At 38.1% G+C, this 22,066-nt stretch overlaps 1 protein-coding gene across 19 annotated transcripts in view; it reads left to right on the top strand.

The window, feature by feature from the left end:
• Positions 1 to 22,066, top strand: part of DLG2 (discs large MAGUK scaffold protein 2) — a gene marked incomplete at both ends in the record, with an annotated part of 1,874,976 nt that overhangs the window by 1,426,885 nt on the left and 426,025 nt on the right. For all 19 annotated transcript variants that reach the window (XM_080912637.1, XM_080912640.1, XM_080912639.1 and 16 more), the window contains 2 exons: positions 17,353 to 17,497; positions 19,624 to 19,762. In XM_080912637.1, the coding sequence (XP_080768763.1) occupies positions 17,353 to 17,497; positions 19,624 to 19,762 (284 nt within the window). The remainder of the gene's footprint in view (positions 1 to 17,352; positions 17,498 to 19,623; positions 19,763 to 22,066) is intronic.

The raw sequence follows: 22,066 nt of genomic DNA, 5'->3' as shown, positions 1-22,066 counted from the left end.
TGAATAAATGCTGGTTATAAGGACTGAAACTGGTTAACATTTGGTAGTTTTATAAAACCTCATAGTTTTATTTAAGCATCATTAAAAATGGATGCCATACTGAAACAATACAAACATATGGAAATTATATGAGTAAAAACTAGGACATTCACTGATGGTGACAATGTACTTTATATAGTCTCATGAGCTGCAGTCCTTTGATCAGCCACCACTTTTGTGGTTTCACAGGTCAAACTGTGCATAGAGAAGCATGGGGAGAACCTCTCTGACATAAGGGCTGTATTCATTTGGGTGTTGTTTTCTAAATGATTCTCTCGTGGGACTTAAGACAGAACCAATTTGACCTTGACCTATCCCTCCCTGAGCCCTCTCAAGAACTAATACTATTTATCACTCTTAATAGTTTTGACCTCTCCATATACTACTTACCTAATTTTATAAAAATTAACTCCTGATTTGATTTTGTGGTGATAGGAATTAAACACTGGGCTCTGTATATAGAAGGCAAGTATTGTACCATTGAGCCATATGCCCCGTGCCAAGAATATTTTATTAGCATACCCTACTAGTAAATCACAAAAGTTGCAAATATCTTTGAATGCTATGTGTGTGTGTTCCTATTGCTGTAATAAATCCAGAATCAGAAACAGTTTAGAGAGAAAAGGTTTACTTTATTTTGCAACTCTCTTACAATGATCATGTCACACTTCATCCCAGAGGGAAGTCAAGCATGGTTGGAAATTTGAGTCAGAAACAGAAGCATAGACCATAGAGGAGTGCTGCTTACTAGCTTGCTCCTTGTGGCTTTTCTCTACCTCCTTTATTGTATCATCCAGGACTATAGGCACAAAGATAACTCCATTCTCAGTGGGCTGGCCCCCCCATACTAATGATTAATCAAGAAAATACTCCCATAGACCTTTCTACAGGCCAGTCTAGCAAGGATATTTCTCAATTGATATTTTTTTTTTATCAAATGACTCTAGTTTGTATCATTAACAAAACACAGAATAAAACAAATACAAATACAACAAAAAACAAACAAACAAACAAAAAACCCCAGGACGTTAGGACTTTGTGTTCATATATTCTATACAACACAAGACATAACCATAAATGGGGTCAATGTTGATGGAATAGCTTCCTGTACCTCACGAATACTGCCCCACCATTTGGTGACCTGTACTGTGGAGGAAGCTTCAGTCAGTGACAGGAAAGATTAAGAAATGTATGAATGCTTTGTCTAGCTCTGTGCCCCATTTTTAATAGGATTATTGGATTTTTTTCGGGGGGGGGTCTAACCTTTGAGTTCAATGTTAGCGCTCTATCAGATGTAGGATTAGTGAAGATCATTTCCCAATCTGTTGGTTGCTAGTTTTTTTCCAATTGACAATGCCCTTTATGTTACAGAAACTTTATAATTTTGTGAGGTTACATTTGTCAATTCTGATCTTCGAGCATAAGCCATTGGTGTTCTGTTCAGAAAATTGTCCCCTGTGCCTATTTGTTCAAGGCTCTTCCCACTTTCTCTTCTATTAGTTTCAGTGTATCTGGTTTTATGTGGAGGTCCTTGATTCACTTAGAGCTGAGATTTGATAAGGTGATGAGAATAGATTGGTTTGTATTATTCTACATGCTGACCTCCAGTTGAACCAGCACCATCTGTTCAAAATGCTCTTTTTTATCCACTATATGGTTTTAGCTTCTTTGTCAAAGATAAAGTGACCATGAGTGTGTGAGCTCATTTCTGCGTCTTCAATTCTATTCCATTGATCTATCTGCCTGTCTCTGTACCAGTACCGTACAGGTTTTATCATGATTGCTCTGCAATGCAGCTTGAGGTTGGGGATTGTGATTCCCCCAGCAGTTCTTTTACTGATGAGAATAGTTGTTGCTATCCTGGTTTTTTGTTATTCCAAATGAATTTGCAAATTACTCTTTCCAAATAAAGAATTAAGTTGAAATTTTGATGAGGTTTGCATTGAATCTGTGGATTGCTTTTGGCAAGATTGCCACTTTTATTATATTAATCCTGCCAATCCATGAGCATGGGAGATCTTTCCGTCCTCTGAGATCTTCCTTGATTTCTTTCTTCAGAGATTTGAAGTTCCTGTCATAGACATCTTTAACTTCCTTAGACTGAGTCACACCAAGGTATTTTTATATTTTTGTGACTATTTTAAAAGGTGTTATTTCCCTAATTTTTTTCTCAATCTAATTTTTAACTGAAGAATATTGAACGGCTGAGAAGTACCTAAGGAAATGTTCAGCATCCTTAGACATCAGGGAAATGCAAATCAAAACAATCCTGAGATTCCACCTCACACCAGTCAGAATGACTAAGATCAAAAACTCAAGTGACAGCAGATTCTGGCAAGAATGTGGAGAAAGAGGAACACTCTTTCATTGCTGGGATTGCAGGCTGGTACAACACCTCTGGAAATCAGTCTGGCTGTTCCTCAGAAAATTGAACATAGTACTATCTGAGGACCCAGCTATACCACTCCTGGGCACATACCCAAAAGATGCTCCAACATATAACAAGGACACATGCTCCACCACGTTCATAGAAGCCTTATTTATAATAGGCAGAAGCTGGAAAGATCCCAGATGTCCTTCAACAGAGAAGTGGATACAGAAAATATGGTACATTTACACAATGGAGTATTACACAGCTATTAACAACAATGAATTTATGAAATTCTTAGGCAAATGGATGGAACTACAAAATGTCATACAGAGTAAGGTAATCCAGTCCCAAAAGAACATGCATGGTATGCACTCACTGTTAAGTGGATAATAGCTCAAAAGCTCAGAATACCCAAGATACAATCCACAGACCACGTGGAGCTAAAGAAGTTGGAAGACCAAAGAATAGATGCTTCAGGCTGTCTTAAAGGGAAGAACAAAATATTCACAGGAGGAAATACAGAGACATATTACAGAGCAGAGACTGAAGGAAAGGTCATCCAGAGATTTCAGGGATCCATCCCATGTACTGTTACCAAACCAGGACAATATTGTGCATACCAAGAAGTGCATTTGAACAGGTGCCTGATATAGCTGTCTTGTGAGAGACTTTGCCAGAGCCTGAGAAATAGAGAGTCAAACCAACCATTGGACTGAGAATGGGGTCCCCAATGGAGGAGTTAGAATAAGGACTGAAGGAGCTGAAAAAGTTTCCCACCACACAGAAAGAACAATGTCAACCAACTAGAAGCCTCAGAGCTCCCAGAGACTAAACCAACCAAAAGAGTACTCATGAAGGGACCCATGATTCTAGGAACATATGTAGCAGAGGATGGTCTTATCAGGCATCAATAAGAGGAGAGGTCCTTGGCCCTGCGAAGGCTCAATACCCATGTGTAAGGGAATGCTGGGGCGAGAAGATGGGAGGGAGTGGAGGAGCATTCTCATACAGGCAGGAAAGGGGAGGATGGGATAGGGGGATTCCAGAAGGGAAATTAGGAAAGGAGATAACATTTGAAATGTAAGTAAAGAAAATATTTATAAAGAAAAAAAGAAATGTATGAATGATTTCTGGGAGAAGAAAATTTATCTAGCCAGGGTTGTGATTGTGCCTTAGAAACTGGGGTGACCTAGGGGTCCCTTTCCATCTGAGGTTTTTTTTTTTTTTCTTTATATCCTTACCTGGCCCAAACTGAACATCCAATGCAGTTGCTTGAATGTCCTTCAAGCCTCTTCTTTCCCTCTCTGATTAACACAAATAGAAAGAAGAAATCAGCACAGGTAAAAACCACTCTTTCCAAAAAGTAGAGACTTTTGATCCTGTGGGATGTGGCACAATCATTATTTTGCAGCATCTTTAGCTCATTTCAACCCTCGTTAAGCACCAGGTACTTATAATGATTCATGTGGAAGAATGCAAAAAAAAAAAAACATTACACAATTTTGTTATTCCTCTTGAAAACATAAAGGGCAGATAAAGGTAGGAAGAGGCACTGTAAGTGTAGGCTTGAACACAGTAGGGGTGACAGCAGCCTCCACCAGGAAGAAGCTATTTCTAGAAGCAGGCTCAGCAGAAGCTCAGTGTCTGACTATGATTGTTTGGTTTCTATCTGCACAGCATTTCTTTTATATGGAGTTTCTGCAAGTTCATGGTCTCATTTCTTCCTCACACACAAACACAAATGTCCAAATAAATAGAAGCACTCTCTTCATTTGACACATGGAATTCCAGATAAATGGATTGGGTGACTCAAAAAAAGTAATCACAAAACTAAAAACTGTCTTATCATTCTCAAAATCACCAGTGAAACATTTAGGCTTCGACTCTGTGATTTATAAATGTATTTAATCATGAATCATTTTAATAAATAGTACCATACACAGCACAAGGAAAATTGAGCAGGTCCTCCATTCCAGAAAATACTCAAATTTAAGCAAGTTTAACACATGGTTAGTGTTTCTGGTCAATTTAAATTGCACATAAAATGCAGCCCTCTTTATCGCTCCATTTCAGATCACTCCCGAAACTGGTGTATGCTGTGGTGCAGAGACGTAGACTCAATTCAAATTAAGATGGAATGAATTTATTCCTCGTGGTAGCAGAAAGAAGGCAGTCTTAGAGACAAACAGCACACAGTACCTGGTCTTCCTACTTAGCTTTTATTCTTTTATATTTAATTTGCATTTTTATTGTTTTGCCAAGTAAGGTTAATCTTATTATAAAAACTACTGATGTATATTTACTGTTGAAAATATTAAAACCAAGAAAATATTGATTAAAGCAAAGATAAGCATACCCTCATATTTCTTACTTACTAAGATTTATTATTTCAGAGGAAATTTTATTATCAACAGTTTAGTTCCATATATTGTAGAGGTTTCTGTCATGGGGTTATACAGTTTTATTTTCATACCATTGATATTACTGCATTGGAAATTTTTAATTTATTTCATGATCTAATAACCAACCACTTTGTCTCCTTTTTTAAAGTTAATACTTAAGTTTAGGATATTTCTCCAGTGTTTCTGAATCGCATATTTCTTTATACTATCTTTTTAGAGAATCCTATGTCCCCAATCATCTCCCCGTCCTGTTCCCCAGACATGAAGTCTTGCATGAAGATGAAAACTCAGGTATTCATTCACAGTCTGCATATCCCAGAATCCTGCCCATTCCTGCTTCTCCTACCGTCCTCCAGCCCCCTCCTGATACACTGTGATGTAGATACTCATCCTTACTTGATTTTTACACAACTGGCCAGGTCCCCTTCCTGTAGGTCCCCAGCACCTCTAGCATCAGCTGCTTTGCCACCAGCATATGATTCTCCAGATTTGTGCCTTCCGGTCTGTTGAGAGACTGAGTTGTCTTACCTCCAACTCCTTGGCTTCAGCATATATGCCCCGTTTGTGGAGTGATTCCCACGGACAGCATCTTACTCAAGCATGCATTGCTTGTTTCCCTGTAACCAGGCCAGTGGGTCACGGTTCACCACAATAACTGAATACCTGATATAACATTAAAAAGAAAAAAATCAAAAGACAGTAAAAAACAATGACTAGAACAGCTAACCAATCAGCGCAACTTCTCTTCTCACTACAGTCAATCATCTCCAGCTGTAGGCCCTTTATGTTGAAAGTTCATAGTATAATGCACACACATAATTAGGCCAACCAAACTCACTTAGTGAAAAGCAATTTTGAAGACTTCAGCGCACACATACAGACACAGACACACACACACACACACACACACACACACACACAAAACATTTGGGACCAGATTGCACACTATTCTATTTTCTTTAAAGACCATACAGAAGCTTCATCAGAAGACCCCTAATTAAATTCATCAGTTCACAGATGTTTGCAGAAAAATGATCAGCAAGAAAATTTTGCCAAGAAATCCTGTTTCCTGGGAAGCAAGGTAGATGGTGACATAAAGAGTTCCAGGGATAAGAGCCAACGTAAGGCCACCATACACTGCAGAAGCCTTCACAACAGGGACTATTGCCATTCCTATGTGATAGGTGACAGGATTGAAGCTTTGAAGGTTAAATAGAAGAAACCAAGCTGGGTACCACCAATACAGAGCTCAAATCTCTCTCTCTCTCTCTCTCTCTCTCTCTCTCTCTCTCTCTCTCTCTCTCTCTCTCTCTCTCTTTCTCCCTTTCTCTCTCTCACACACATACACACACACACACACCTCAAAGTAGAATTTTGGTGTCGCTTGTAATCTGGTCCCTGGAATCCACTCCTATGACCTTGTCATTTGTGTGACTCCAAAATCTGTCCCTCTTTTATTTTCTAAATATCGATGTTTCTAGAGGCATGATCATAACATTAAGAGATGTCTAGCTTGAGCAGTCAGGTTTTTACACAAAACATAGTTTTCTATACATATTTTCTACTGCTGTACACAACTGCTTTTCCTAGTCACAATAAATAAATCATCAAAACTAAGATTTCCAAAGGATGGTGAGAGTTATTAAAGTTCCCTCCATTTATTATTGTATACACCCTTTGTCTTGGTTCGTTATCTTAGGCTGATATATCATGGTGTCACCTCTGATCACACAGAATGTATGCTCACTACACTAGTCTCACTTTTCGTTTTTTTTTTTCTTTGCCTTTGTTTTTTCTTGAACATCATATAGTCTATAAGTTGTTTCTGGGGTGTTTAGAGCTTTCTGGGTTAGTATCCAATTATAAGTGACTGCATACTATGTCTGCTCTTTAGTGACTGGGTTGTCTCACACAGGATGATATTCTCTAGATGCAGCCATTTTCTCAAGAATTTCCAGAGTGGTTATATCAGTTTACAACCCCACCAATAGTAGAGAAGTGTTCCTCTTTCTCCACAGCATCACCAGCATCTACTGTCATCTGAGTTTTTGATCTTATGTATTCTGGTTGGTGTGAGGTGGAATCTTAGAGTTGTTTTGATTTCCATTTCTCTGATGGCTAATGATGTTGAGCACTTCCTTAGATGCTTCTCAGCCATTCGATATTCCTCAATTGAGAACTATTTGTTTAGCTTTGTACCTCATTTTTAATAGGATTGTTTGATTCTCTGGTGTCTACCTTCTTGAGTTCATTGTATACCTTGGATATAAGGCCTCTATCAGATGTGGGGTTGGTAAAGATCTTTTTCCAATGCTGATTTGTTTTCTTGACAGTGTCCTTAGCCTTACAGAAACTTTGCAATCTCATTAAGTCCCATTTGTCAATCTTTGACCTTAGAGTATGAGCCGTTGGTGTTCTATTCACAAAACTTTCTTCTGTGCCTATGTGCTCTAAGGTTTTCTCTAATTTCTCTTTTAATAATATCAGTATATGTGGTTTAGTGTGAAGATCTTTGATACACTTGCACTTGAGCTTTTTACAAGTATATAAGAAAGGGTTTATTTTTATTTTTCTGCATGCTGAGTGCCAGTTAGACCAACATCATTTGTTGAAGAGCCTGTCCTTATTCCGTTGAAAGTTTAGAGCTCCTTTGTCAAAACTCAAGTGACCATATACGTGAGGGCTCATTTATGGATCTTCTATTCTATTCCATTGATCCACATGCCTATCTCTGTACCATGCAGTTTTTAGCACAATTGCCTTGTAATATAGCTTGAGGTCAGGAATAATGATTCTCGCACATGTTTTCTTGTTGTTGAGGATGGATTTTGCTATTGCAGGTCTTTTGTTATTCCAGATGAAATTGCACACTGCTCTTTCCAACTCTATGAAGAATTGGGTTGCAATTTTGATGGGGATTGTACTGAATCTGTAGATTGCTTTTGGTTCAATGGCCATTTTTACAATGTTGATCCTTCCAATCCATGAGAATAGGAGATCTTTCCATTTTCTGAGATATTCCTTGATTTCCTTCTTTAGAGATTTGAAATTCTTGTCATACAGGTTCTTTAGTTGCTTAGTTAGAGTCACACCAAATTATTTCATATTGTTTGTGACTATTGTGAAGGATATCTTTTCCCTAATTTCTTTCTCTGCATGTTTGTCCTTTGAGTAGAGGAAGGCTACTGATTTGTTTGAGTTAATTTTACATCCAGCCACTTTGCTGAACTTGTTTATCAGCTGTAGAAGTCTCTGGTAGAATTTTTGAGGTCACTTACATACACTATCATGTCATCTGCAAACGGTGATGTTTTTATTTCTTCCTTTCAATTTGTATCCCTTTGATTTCCTTTTGCTGTCTAATCGCTCTGGTCAGGAGTTCCAGTACTATGTTGAATAGGTAGTGGGAGAGTGGGCAGCCTTGTTGAGTCCCTGATTTTTGTAAGATTGTTTCAAGTTTCCCACCATTAAGTTTGATGTTGGCTATTGGTTTGCTGTATACTGCTTTTATTATGTTTAGGTATGGGCCTTGGATTTCTGATCTTTCCAAGACTTTAACATGGAGGGGTGTTGAATTTTGTCAAATGCTTTCTCAGCATCTAGTGTGATGACCATGTGGTTTTTTCTTTGAGTTTGTTTATATGGTGGATTATGTTGATGGATTTCCATATATTAAACCATCCCTGCATCCCAGAAATGAAGCCCACTTGGTCATAGTGAATGATGGTTTTGATGTGTACTTGGATTTGGTTTGCAAGGATTTTGGTGAGTAGTTTTGCATCAGTGTTTATAAGTGCGATTGGTCTGAAGTTCTCTTTCCTTGTAAAGTCTTTGTGTGGTTTAGGAACGACGGTTATTGTGGCCTTGAGAAATGAGTTAGGTAGTGATCCATCTGATTCTATTTTGTGAAACAGTTTGGAGAGTATTGGCATTAGGTCATCAATAATTGTCTGATAAAATTCTGCACTGAACCCATCTGGACCTTTTTTTTTTTTTTTGGTTGGGAGGCTTTTGATGACTGCTTCTATTTCTTTAGGTGTAGTGGGATTATTTAGATGGTTTACCTGGTCGTGGCTTAACTTTAGTATCTGGTATCTGTTTAAGAATTCATTCATTTCTTCCAGATTTTCCAGCTTTGTTGAGTATAGGATTTTGAGAAAAATCTGATGATTTCGTAGATTTCCTCAGTTTCAGTTATTATGACTCCACTTTCATTTTTAATTTTATTAACTTGGATACTCTCTCTTTGCCGTCTAGTTAGGCTTGCTAAGGGTTTATCAATCTTGTTAATTTTCTCAAAGAACCAGCTCTTAGTTTTGTTGATTCTTTGAATGGTTCTTTTTGTTTCTATTTAGTCAATCTCTGCTCAGAGTTTGATTATTTCTTATCCTCTACTCCTTTGGGTGTGTCTGTTTCCTTTTGTTCTAGAGCTTTCAACTTTGATGTCAAGTTGCTAATGTATGCTCTCTCCCGACACTTTTTGAAAGCACTCAGAGATAGGAGGTTTCCTTTCAGTGCTACTGTCATTGCATCCCATATGTGTTGGTATGTTGTGTTTTTGTTTTCATTAAATTCTAGAAAATCTTAATTTCTTTCTTTATTTCTTCTTTGACCATGCTATTGTTTAATAGAGCATTGTTTAGTTTCCATGTGTACATGGGCTTGGTGTTGTCTTTGTTGTTATTAAAGACCAGCCTTAGACCATGGCAATCTGATAGGATGCATGGTTGTATTTCAGTCTTTTTATATCTACTGAGGCTTGTTTTGTGACTAATTGATTATATGGTCAATTTTGGAGAAGGTGCCGTGAGTTGCTGAGAAGAAGGTGTATTCTTTTGTTTTAGGATGATATGTTCTGTAGATCTCTATTCATTCCAATTGGTTCATAACCTCTACTAGTTTTACTGTGTCATTGCTCAGTTTCTGTTTTCATAATCTGTTCATTGATAAGAATGGGATATTGAGGTCTCCCCCTATTATTGTGTGTGGTGCAATGTAGTTTTTGAGATTTAGTAGGGATTCATTTATGAATATGGGTGCCTTTGTATTTGGAGCATATATGTTAAGGATTGAGAGTTCCTCCTGACAAGTTTTCCTTGTAATGAGTAAAAAGCGTCCTTCTTTATATTTTTTGATAACTTTTGTTTAAAAATCTACTATTTTCAATATTGAATGCCCACTCCATCTTGCTTCTTGTGGCCACTTGCTTGGAAGGTTTTTTCCCAACCTTTTACTCTGAGATAGTGTCTGTCTTTGTCTCTGCGATGAGTTTTCTGTATGCAGCAAAATGCTGGATTCTGTTTACCTATCTAGTCTGATAGCCTATTTCTTTTTACTGGGGAATTGAGTCCATTTATGTTAATAGATATTAAGATATAGTGGTTGCTGTTTCCTGCTATTTTTGCTTTAAGAGGTAGAATTGTGCCTGTTTGTCTTTCTCCTTTTGGTTTTCTTGCTTAGGTATTTTCTTGTTTTTACTAGGATGTAGTTTCCCTGTTTGTATTTGGTTTTCTACCTATAAATCTTTGTATTGCTGGCTTTGTGGTCATATATTGTATAAATTTAGTTTTGTCCTGCAATATCTCGATCTCTCCATCGATGGTGATTGAGAGTTTTGCTGGGTATAGCAGCTTGGGCTGACACTTGTGTTCTTTTAGGGTCTGCATGATGTCTGTCCAGAATCTTCTAGCTTTCATAGTCTCTGTTGAGAAGTCTGATTCTGATTAGTCTGCCTTTATATGTTACATGACCTTTTTCCCTTACTGCTTTTAGTATTCTTTTTTTTGCTTTGGGCACTTGGTGTTTTGACTATTATGTGTTGGCAGGAATTTCTTTTCTGGTCCACTCTATTTGGAGTTCTGTAGGCTTCTTTAATGCTCATAGTCATCTCATTCTTTAGGGTAGGAAAGTTTTCTTCTACGATTTTGTTGAAGATATTTACTGTGCCTCTTAGTTGATATTCTTTGCCCTCTTCAATTCCTATTATTCTTAGGTTTGGTCTTCTCATTGTGTCTTGGATCTCCGGGACATTTTGGGTTAGGAGGTTTTTGGCTTTTGCATCTTCTCTGACTGTTTTGTCTATGTTTTCAATGTTGTCTTCGGCCCCCAAGATTCTCTATTCCATCTCTTGTAGTCTGTTGGAGATGCTTGCATCTGTGACTCCTGATTTATTTTTTAGGTTTTCTACCACTATGATTGTCTATTTTAGTGTTTTCTTTATTGTTTTTATTTCCATTTTAAATTTCTTCTTCAATTCCTTCATCTCTTTGGTTCTGTTTTCCTCTAGTTCTTTGATTTCTTTGAGTGTTTTTCTTGTTTCCTCTAAAAGCTTCTATTTCTTCGTGTTTTTTCCTCCCATTCTTGTTTAAAGATCTCTATCATCATCTTGAGGTATGATTTCGGGTCTGAGTCTTCTTTTCTGGAGTGTTTGGCATTCCAAACTGTGATGGGAGAGCTAGGTTCTGGTGTTGCCTGGTTGTCTTGGTTTCCCTGGGGTAAGTTCTTTGCTTTCCTCTTGCCATCTTGTTGTCTTGTTGTTTATACATGGTCTTGTTGTCAGTGATTGGTTCTTGTCTCTCCTGTGTACCTGGCCTGTTTCCCTGGATCTCCATTGTTCCTTGTGGCAGATGGCCTGAGTGCCTGTTCTGCATACATGGGCCCTCTGGTTAGAAACCAAGTCCCTAAGGCAGACTTCCTGCTCTCTTGAACCAATCGCGGTGGGCGATGCTTTCCGGGGTTTTGACCCAGACCTCTCTGAGCCCCTGCTACTAGTAGCGCAGTCTTAACAGACCTGTGTCCCTGGATCTCCGCTGTTCCTGGTGGCAGATGTCCTGAGTGCCTGTTCTGCAGTCACGAGCCTGCTGGGTGGAAACTTAGACCCTATGTCAGTGTTCCTTCTCCCTGAACCAATCGGGGAGAGGGTGCACTTTCAGAGTGATCAGCACAGACCTCTCGGCTCCCAGGCTACTCGCAGAGCAGTCTCACCAGGCCTGTGTCCCTGGATCGTTGCTGTTCCTGGTGGCAGATGGCCTAAACGCCTGTTCTCTAGTCTCACTTTTCTAAAACTTGTTCACATATGTGTTGAGGAGAAACAGAGGAAGGCAAGCTTTGGAAATGAGCTTACCAAAATTACCCTTTAGAAAATGATCCTTATCAGGAGAGAGAATGCCTTCAACCGTAGGAGCCATTGTTGGGTCATGAGTTGTGGAACGTAAGAAGAGACAGTAACTAAACCAGAAGTGGCATGATGGTGACACAGAGGTCATCATAGACATTGTAGAAAAAAAAATAAGAAAATTAACTGCAAGTGAAAATAGAAGAGATGTCTGCTCTGCACAGCACAGCAGGGAGACCTGAAAGGAGAGACGGAGCACACATAGAGCCCTACTTTAGTCTTTTTGCTGAGAGCAAGTAAAGAGCCTAAACACAGCCTCAAGCTGGTCTCAAGGCAGGAATTAGAGTTCTTTGTCCAAAAGGCTGTGATAACTACATTTGTTCATGAATTCCTGTCCCACCTACGGGAACTAGGGATCAGCATGTTAGTGGAGGTATAGCCTAATTGTTTTTCAGGCTGTATATCTGGTCCTATAGGTGGCATGCCCAGGGTATAACAGCTTTTGTGTCACTCCGGAAAGAGACTCTATTCTACAAAAGACAGAGAACAACTAAGCAAACCTAAATATGAGCATCGAGCATAGACTAATTAACCTTGCAATAGACTCTGTTCTAATTGGCATATTTCCATTTGGAGCCTGGGTGGCTACTTTGCTCTAATAAGCAACTTAAGTAGTGTTTTTTGTTTGTTTTTTTCTCATCTGTAGAATGGGTTGAATTATTAGTTACATATAGAGCTACAAAGAATAAATGATTTGATTTGTTTAAAAATACATGCTAAGAGCTGAAGAGATTGGTGAACCACTATGAACACTTTCTGCTCTTGCAAATGACCTGGGTTCATTTCTCACATAGAAGGACATTTGTAACTCCAGTTCCAGGGATCCAGTGTCTTTTTCTAATCTCCATGGGAAACAGTCATGCATGTAACACACACAAATACATATAGACATTATATTCATACCCATAAAATAAAAATAAATCTAAATATGTCTGTATTTAGGTATACACATATATGTATATATGTGCTATATATATTATATTTTTTCTCATCTGTGGAGTAGGTCAAATGTTTAAAGTTACCTATGAGGCTGAAAAGAAAATAAATTGTTTGATTTGCTTAAAGCACATAATAGGAGCTGAAGAGATGGCTAAGATTATATTTTTTTTCTCCGAATATGTGACAGACATGAAATGTTTATATTATTTCTTTACACTTGAGATCTTCCATCATCAACCATGCTCCTCACAGCTGTGGATCCTCCACATTTGCACCTTGTGTAGGATTCTATTCCCTTATCCTTCTTGTGTAGGGTTCTATTCCCTTATCCTTCTTGTGTAGGATTCTATTCCCTTATCCTTCTTCCCACACACTGCACCGTGCTGCACTGTGGGCTGGTTATCACAGACGACTGGAAGCTGAAGAAGCAGTGAAGTTGCTCGAGAGAGTGTGATCCCTGGGGATGTAGTGCCTGGCTTTTGATTCTGCCTCGATCGCTTACCAGACCGCTGGCATTCACTGAAACAATGAAGCACCAGAATACCACAATAACCTACATTTATTTTATTTGATATTGATCTTACAGATCAATATCAAATCACTGCAAGAAGTCAGTTATGTAAATACAATAGTGCCTGCATTTATTTAGGCCATGTACACATATGGCAATTATCAGTACTTATGAGGAAATAATAGAAAAAAATCGTGCTATTGATTATGAAGGACTAAAGTAGAAAGGAGAAAGTGTATCACAGCCTCACTTATCCGTAGCTCCGGTTTTCTGAGTTAGTACAATGAAAGCACACCTTATCAGTCTCCGGCCTACCTGGAATATGACTCATCTTTTTCCACAGAATCACCATGTAGCATGTGCTATATGCTGTTCATCACTTCATTCACACGTCATTTATCAAAGAGGTGGTCAGAGTAGCACAGTGCTTGTACTTTATTTTATTTAACAAGAGTCCAAGGTTAGTAAGGTCAACAATTTTGTTATTATTGCTCTCCTGTGTGACTATTTATTAATCTCTTCCTATGTTAAATCATTTGTGTAATTTGTAGATTAAACCTCATATGACAAAGTTTTCTCTGTTGCTTAGGATAGCTTGTACCTGACTCTTTATCCCAATTGTACATACTCTAACCTCCAATTATACATTTGAACATGTATTTTCATTTAACCATTGATAATGTCTTTTGGGTTGCATGAAATGAAAAACCAGTAAGAACTGCACACATCCAGTGTAGTGTTCCTGCCATGAAGTTATAACAATTGATAAAGGTTTCTCTTTGTAACAATAAAGACAAGTGCGCTGCTGGTGATACTTGCAGAAATGTGATTCATTCAAATGTGCTCACCTGTGAATCCTTAGGTTACAATAGCAACACTTTTTCCTCAAAATTAAAAAAGACTCATAGCTAGACTTACTAGAAATATAGCCAGTAACTGAGAGCCTACATCGCATGCCCATGGTTTGTGGTTCAGTTTCAGTTCTCAGCTATACAAATGGCGGGGGGAGGAGGGAGGGAGAGGGAGAGGGAGAGAGAGAGGGAGAGGGAGAAGGAGAGGGAGAGGGAGGGAGGGAGAGAGAGGCCTCGTGGAGTCATGGAGTGCTGGCTTAAATTATAATATCTATTATTTGGCTCTGTTGGTTGTCTTGTGGAGTCCCTATCTTCTCCTCTTTAGACTTCCTTCAACTCTTCCACAAGATTCCCTGAGCTCAGTCTGATGTTTAGCTGTGGGTCTCTAAACATACTTCTGTCCGTTGCTGAGAGAAACCCCTCAGAGGACAGTTATGCTGGATTCCTGACTGCAAGCACAAGAGTGTATCACCAATAGTCTCATGGATTAGCTCTTGCCCGTGTGGTGGGTCTTGGGTTGGCCCAGTCATTGGGTATGTGCCCAGGAGTGGTGTAGCTGGGTCTTCAGGTAGAACTATTGCCAGTTTTCTGAGAAACTGCCAAACTGATGTCCAGAATGGCTGCACAAGTTTGCACTTCCACCAGCAACGCAGTTGTGTTCCCTCTGCTCCTCATCCTCAATGGCATGTGCTGTTGCTTAAGGTTTTTATCTTAACCATAGAAATTAAGGTGGAATCTCAGTCATTTTGATTTGCATCTCCCGATGTCTAAGGACACTGAACATTTCATTAAGTGCTTCTCATCCATCAGAGATTCCCACATTAAGAACTCTTTGTTTATATCTGTATGTACCAAGTATTTTTCACTTGGTTTATTTGGCTTGTTGGTATCTAACTTCTTGGGGTTTTATATATTTTGGAAATTAGCCACCTGTCACATGTAGTGTTGGTAAAGATCTTTTCCCATTCTGCAGGCTGCTGTTTTGTCCTATTGGTTGTGTTGATTTCCCTACAGAAGCTTTTCACTTTCATGAGGTTCCGTTTATTGTGGATCTTAGTGCCTAAACTACTTGTGTTCTGTTCAGAAAGTTATATCCTGCACCAGTGAATTCAATGCTCTTCCCCATTTTCTCTTTTATATTTAGTGGATCTAGTTTTATGTTGACATCATTGATCCATTTGGAATTGAGTTTTGTGTAAAGTGATAAATATGGATCTATGTGAATTCTTCTACATGCACACATCCAGTTAGACTAGCAGCATTGTTGAAGATGTTCTCTCTTTTTAATTGTATAGTTTTGGCTACTTTGTCAAAACTCAAGTGTTCATAGATATGTGTGCTTATCTCTTGGTCTTGGATTGGATTCCATAGACCAACCTGTCTGTTTGTGTTCTAAGACCATGAAATTTTTATCACTACTGCTCTGTGGTAAATCAGACATGTTGAGTCCTCTAGATTTTATTAATATATAATATTGTTTTAGCTATTCTGTGTTTTTTACTTTTTTGGTTTTCCTTATGAATTTGAAAATTGATCGTCCAAAGTCTGTAATAAACTGTGTTGGAAGTTTTAAGTGAATTGCAATGAATATGAAGATTGCTTTTGGTAAGATGGCCATTTTACCAAAATGATGTTAATCCCACCAATCCATGAGGATGGGAGATCATTCAATCTTCTGATATGTTCTTAATTTTTTTTTTTTTTTTTTTTTACTTATTTGGTTAGAGTTACATCAAGATATTTTATATTATTTGTGGCTATTGTGAATAATGTTGTTTCCTTATTTTTTTCCTCAGCCCACTTATGACTAGTATAGATCTATTATTTTTAGTTAATTTTGTATCCAACCACTTTCCTGAAAGTATTTATCAGCTGTAGTAGTTCTCTGGTAAATTTGGGGACGGGGTGGGTATCACTTATGTATACTATGATATCATCTGCAAGTAGTGATACTTTGAGTTATTCTTTTCCAAGTTATATCTCTTGATCTCCTTTAGGTGTCTTATTGCACTAGCTAGAACTTCAAGTACTATATGGAAAACATACATAGAGAGTGGACAGCCTTGTCTTGTCCCTGATTTTAGTGGAATTACTTTATGTTTCTCTCCATTTAATTTGATGTTGGCTATCGACTTGCTGTATATTGCCTTTATTTTGTTTAAATATGAGCCTTATATCCTTACTATCTCCAAGACTTTTAACACAAAAAGATGTTGGATTTTTGTCAAAGAATTTTTCAGAGTCTAATTAGATGATTATATATTCTCTTTCTTTCAGTTTTTTATATGGTGGATTATGTTTATGGATTTTTGTATGTTGAAGCACCTCTGCATCCATGCGCTACAACATTATTTATAGTACTAACATATTAAAAGCAAAATAAACAAGCTCTAGCAAGAGAGTATTTAAGTCACTGTTATTGACTTAAATATTATTGTTATTCAAGCAGTAAAATCAAAAGCCATGATGCTGGATTATGTTAATGTTATAGACTGACTTCTAGATATTAATCCCTTAATGTGTCCAACATAACACTGACTTAAAGAAATATAATAAAGTAGGAAGAGTTTGGATTATTTCTATTTTTAAAGTTTATTTCAATTATTTATTGAACAGTGCTTTCTGTGCATTTTCTCTTGGCAGTATTATTTTCATGTTTGTAATTTTTAGTGCTGGGAACTGTTCCAAGGTCCTCATAGAGCCTCCGTAACTACTGATTATATCACTGAGCTGCATACCCAGCCTGACGTACACTATATTTTAGTCATAAAAACTATAGCAAACACTAAGAAAGACTATTTCCTTTCTTTCTAAAAATATTATTCTGTGTGCTATTTCATGTCACTATCTTAGGGAGGCTGACTTGTGTCATAGCACTGATGACTATATCAAACCTGCTTTGGTTAAAGCTTAGACTGCATGTTCTATCAAGAATGCTAAATAAACCAACTAATCATGGTAACCGATCTTTTGATAAGGTCACACTTCCACATATCATACTTTCTGCCTGGGTGGTTTTCCTTCACTTCACAGGTTTAATTTACATTGATCTTTCTCCCTTTCAGGTAAATAACTATAGTTTAGAAGAAGTTACACATGAAGAGGCTGTGGCTATATTGAAGAACACATCGGATGTTGTTTATCTAAAAGTTGGCAAACCCACAACCATTTATATGACTGATCCTTATGGGCCACCGGATATTACTCACTGTAAGTACTGTGCGTGGAGCCATCCTCTGATAGCCTGCCATTTATACAAAATGGCATCTGCTTCTCTGCTTACAATTTTACTCATCTCGCTTCTGGAAATACTTCAGGGGAAATATTACATTTATTATTTCCAGGTTGTTTTACAGGACCTTAGCTCATGTTTTGAAGGGGGGGCACTTTGATGTGTTGGCGGGTTCACCATTAATGGGAAGACAGAGTGACTATGATAGTGTTGGAACAACACTCTATGATAATTGCTCAATCCCATGGGCCATGAATTGTCTCATGCCATCGTGTTCCTTGTTATAGTTTAGACCTATGTGACAACATAGTGAAAAACAGATGCTGGCCAGAGGACCCATTGTTAGTTGTACCCGTCCTCCTCCAAGAGAGCATTGTTTCACAGTGTGATGAAATCTCCATTTCCACTCACCATCAGAACTTTTATCTTTAACTGAATTTGTCATACTGTATAGAATCAAGAAAATAATCAGTCATTGGGTCTGTAGCAGTGGGTGACACAGGACTCCCAGGGTAACAACATGAATCATGATTCTGGGGACAGCACCAGTTCCACAGCTAATTAAGCCTAAATTTAGAAAGAATGTAATTTTTATGTAAGTGTAATGGATATTTTTGTTGACATAAGTTGGCTTGCTGAATTTGAAACTTTGAGAGTTCATTTGTGATTGGGAACATGCAGAATGCCTTCAGGGCTGACTATAATACTATCAACTTAAGCAAGTTTTTTAATCTTCCTTAGATTTAGATGTTTCTCTTGAGGAAAATTTAAAAGCTGAATAACCTTAGCTAAAGGACCATTACCTTAGCTATTACTTTTGGAAATAATGGTCTCAAATGTCTTGCCCTCTAAATAGCCTTTTTTTCCCCAAAGAAGGCCCTAAGCTAAGATAAGTCTTGCCTTAGTATAGGAATGCATTTTGACTTTCAGAGACTTTTGAACCTGATAATTTAGAGGAGTCAGATTTGAGGATCTATGAGCCACTTTGTAAGGTTAAATAAATGCAGTGGTAGTGGGTTTTTTTTAAGGTAGAACATAAAACTTTCTAACCAATTAGAGTAATTTAAGATGTGCACCATACTTTGTAAAGTAAGATGTGAGATGCAGAAGAAACCCAAGCTCTGCCTTCAGCAGCATGGCTGGAAGAGTCTCACTCACTGAAAAGTGTTTTTAGCAACACAATTTAGTAGAAATAGGAAGCAATATATGCTGTCTGGTAAATAAAAATAAATGTTCTTTAGAGATTCAGGGTAGAAAGATTTCCAGTCCATCTTTGAAAGAATGGAGAAACTGCATGCCCTCTGAATTTACATTTGAGATGGGGTAAGAGTTATGAATTATAGATACTCCATTCAGTAAAGCAGTGGTTCAGATCCCAAAATCACAGGTTTTGTCTGAGGATTAGGAGCATGGATCAGGAAAGTTGAAATGGGTCAGTTTTATCAAACTGATGGAGAAGAGAAAGGACATTATGTCCCAAACAGAAGTGACAGTGTAACACATTTAAGCCAAGCACACAAAAACAAAGTTATATTTCAGAAGCTCAATTTAAAGTACAAAACATAGGGGAGAAAAGAGTGGACCAGAGTCCCTGCCCAGGGATCCACCAGGGAAGAGACATCGGAAACAAAGGTGGATTAGGGAAGAACAGAAGAAAACTGCTCGAGATTACAGATTTCCTGTGATGGTAATAGAGCATATGTATGGGACACCCTTTATAGAAGAATTTATGCCCTGGGAGCCTTTCGTTTTAGATAACTGGATATTAATTATGTAAAGTGAAATTTTAGAAGCTAAAATTTTGTTTCAATAGGAAATCAACTATTTTTCCGAAAATGTTTGTCGGTGGAGTGTCTTCTTATCACCTAATTATGCTAATTCGGGTTACAATAGAACTGTTATTACATCTTTTCGAGTGTAAAGTCACTGAGCACTTATATGTGGGAAGTTGAAATAGACAACAACTCACCTCTTTTGGAGAACAAGATAAATTTTGGCATGAAGCAAAGCCTTTGTGTTTTCAACTCATCCTCTGAATGTTTCATATCAAATCACCTGCATAAAAGGTTTGATTCTGCTTCTTTTTCTTTCCCCAATCCCTTAGCTTATTCTCCACCAATGGAAAACCATCTACTGTCTGGTAACAATGGCACGTTAGAATACAAAACTTCCCTGCCACCCATCTCTCCAGGAAGGTACTCACCAATTCCAAAGCACATGCTGGTTGAAGATGACTACACCAGGTCAGATATGCTTCTGATTAATTGGGTAAATGATGGTTTCTAGAAAAAGAGTCCCATTTGTACTCTGTGTCAGCTGTTGCTTAGCAGACAGACTAAAACTTCAAGCTCATTATAATTTAACCTTAGGTAAAAATCTGCCAGTACTTGTGTACATACATGTAATGGGATTTCTTGCTATATACTTCCAAATTCAATGTGGAGAAACTGTACTGTGCATGTATTTATCACAAAGTGATTGGCTAGGAACTTTTCACATTTGGTCCTATTTGGGTTTGGCGGCAGTTCTGTAGTTTAGTGTTCATTGATTGATGTAAGATGATCACACCCAGGCTCAGAAAGAAGGGACTGGCTTACCAGTGTCATCAAGGTGGTGTGTGATGTCAGAACTGAGGTGCTCCTCTACTTTCCATGGCCTTCCTGTCAATGGTGACACATTCCTAATGAAATTTGGGAGCTTCCCTCTTTTTAATGCAAAACTATAGAAAAAAAGAAGGGAGGTGAATTTGGTTCCAAAGAGTTTCAAATTATGGGTCAACTTTAATTCCAAGAGGGAACATGGCAGAAGTCTCAGAACATGCCACATTACTAACATCACTGGTGATATAACATAGGAACAGCATCCAAAAAGTCGTCTGACAGTTCACAGAGAAAGATTGATTTCATTAGCTTAAATCACCATCAATAAGAACTTAACACATAGTGACTGATAAATAAATGAATTAATTTATATATGAATAAGAAATGTTCTTTTGTCTTTGTACTTTTAAACATTTTATTCCAAAACCAGCATATGCTTAATACACTTAGCCAAAGGAGTGAAACTATGGTTATGAACCAAAAATCTACTCTAAGAGAATTCATTAATTTTAACAGTATAGCCCCTGGTGAGTTAACTGCTTTCCATAGGAAGGCCACACAGTCAAGAATGTATGCAGAGCATACGTTAAACTTCATTAGTGTTTTTAAAAAGGAAAACAATCTATTTTTCAGAAGAAGACCAAAAGTGGACCTAGGAGGAATTAGGGGATTAAAGGAGCAGTGACTATGGTCAAAATGCACTGTACAAAATACTCAAAGAATTGCGAATAAGACCTCCCTCCTCAAACTCTCTTTCTAGAACCTATTGTAAGATGACAGCCTACAATGAAATTTTCACACATATACAAATGTGTGCTTAGATACAATTGGAGGCTGGCCTTGACTTTTTTTAACCAAAAATATGATTAAGGAGCCAAGCAGTGGTGACTCGTGACATTAATCCCAGCATTTAGGAGGCAGAGGCAGGAATATCTCTGATTTAGAAGCCAGCCTGATCTACAGAGTGAGTTTTTGGACATCTACGACTAAACAAAGGGGGGGGGGAGAAGAATGGGGGGTATATTTGTAATTATAACAAATATAAGAGGATTTCTTGGGTTTTATATCTTGTCTGTTTAATTGAAGTCGTCTGTCAGTTTTGACAAAGTAAAGGAGACATTATTACATTGCCACGTGCTTCTTTGTCTCTTCTGTTCTTTGTTATGCACTTTTAAATGATTAAGCAGTTTCTATTTATTTCATAATACCAGGTTGCTGAAGTAGCTTGTCATATCTTTAGCCAGAAAACAGTTTGGAAGCTGGAGATGTGCCTCTGTGCCGACTCTTCCCATGCTGAGCTGTCCGAGCTCTGTGCGCTTAATTAAAATGAGGACTATGGCAAAGACAATCCTCAGGGATCCAGGAAGTATCTGTACATATAAACACCTTTGTGCTCCAGCGCAATGATCTCTTTGCTCTCAGCCTGCCACTAATATTGAAACAGATTTTAATTTGAAATGTCATTTTATCTTGCTAGGACCCATAATTAATTAACATTTGGTAAATCCTCTTTATAACCCTGGCCACTTGCTAGCTATTTAACACACCCTACACATTTAATCCCTTTAAAAACAGAGAGAAGGACTTCTGCTTCCTAATGGGATATTTTATTTATTTACATTTCCCAGTTCCACCTCCCCCTCCCCCTGCTTCTATGCAGATTCTCTCTCCCTACCTACCCACTCCCACCTCCCCATTCTGGCATTCCAACACACTGGGGCATCAAGCCCTCCCAGGACCCAGGGCTTCTCCTCTCATGGATGTCAGCCTAGGCCATCCTCTGCTACATATGTCCATGGGTCCCTCCATGTGTACTCTTTGCTTGGTGGTTTAGTTCCTGGAAGTTATGGGGGTGGTCTGGTTGGTTGATATTGTTGTGCTTCCTATTGGGTTGGCAAACTCCTTCAGCTCCTTCAGTCCTTTCTCTAACTCCTCCATTGTGGTCCC

This window comes from Micromys minutus (assembly GCF_963924665.1).
Source record: "Micromys minutus genome assembly, chromosome: 2".
NCBI classification, from domain to species: domain Eukaryota; kingdom Metazoa; phylum Chordata; class Mammalia; order Rodentia; family Muridae; genus Micromys; species Micromys minutus.
This window is presented reverse-complemented; position numbering and strand designations above follow the sequence as displayed.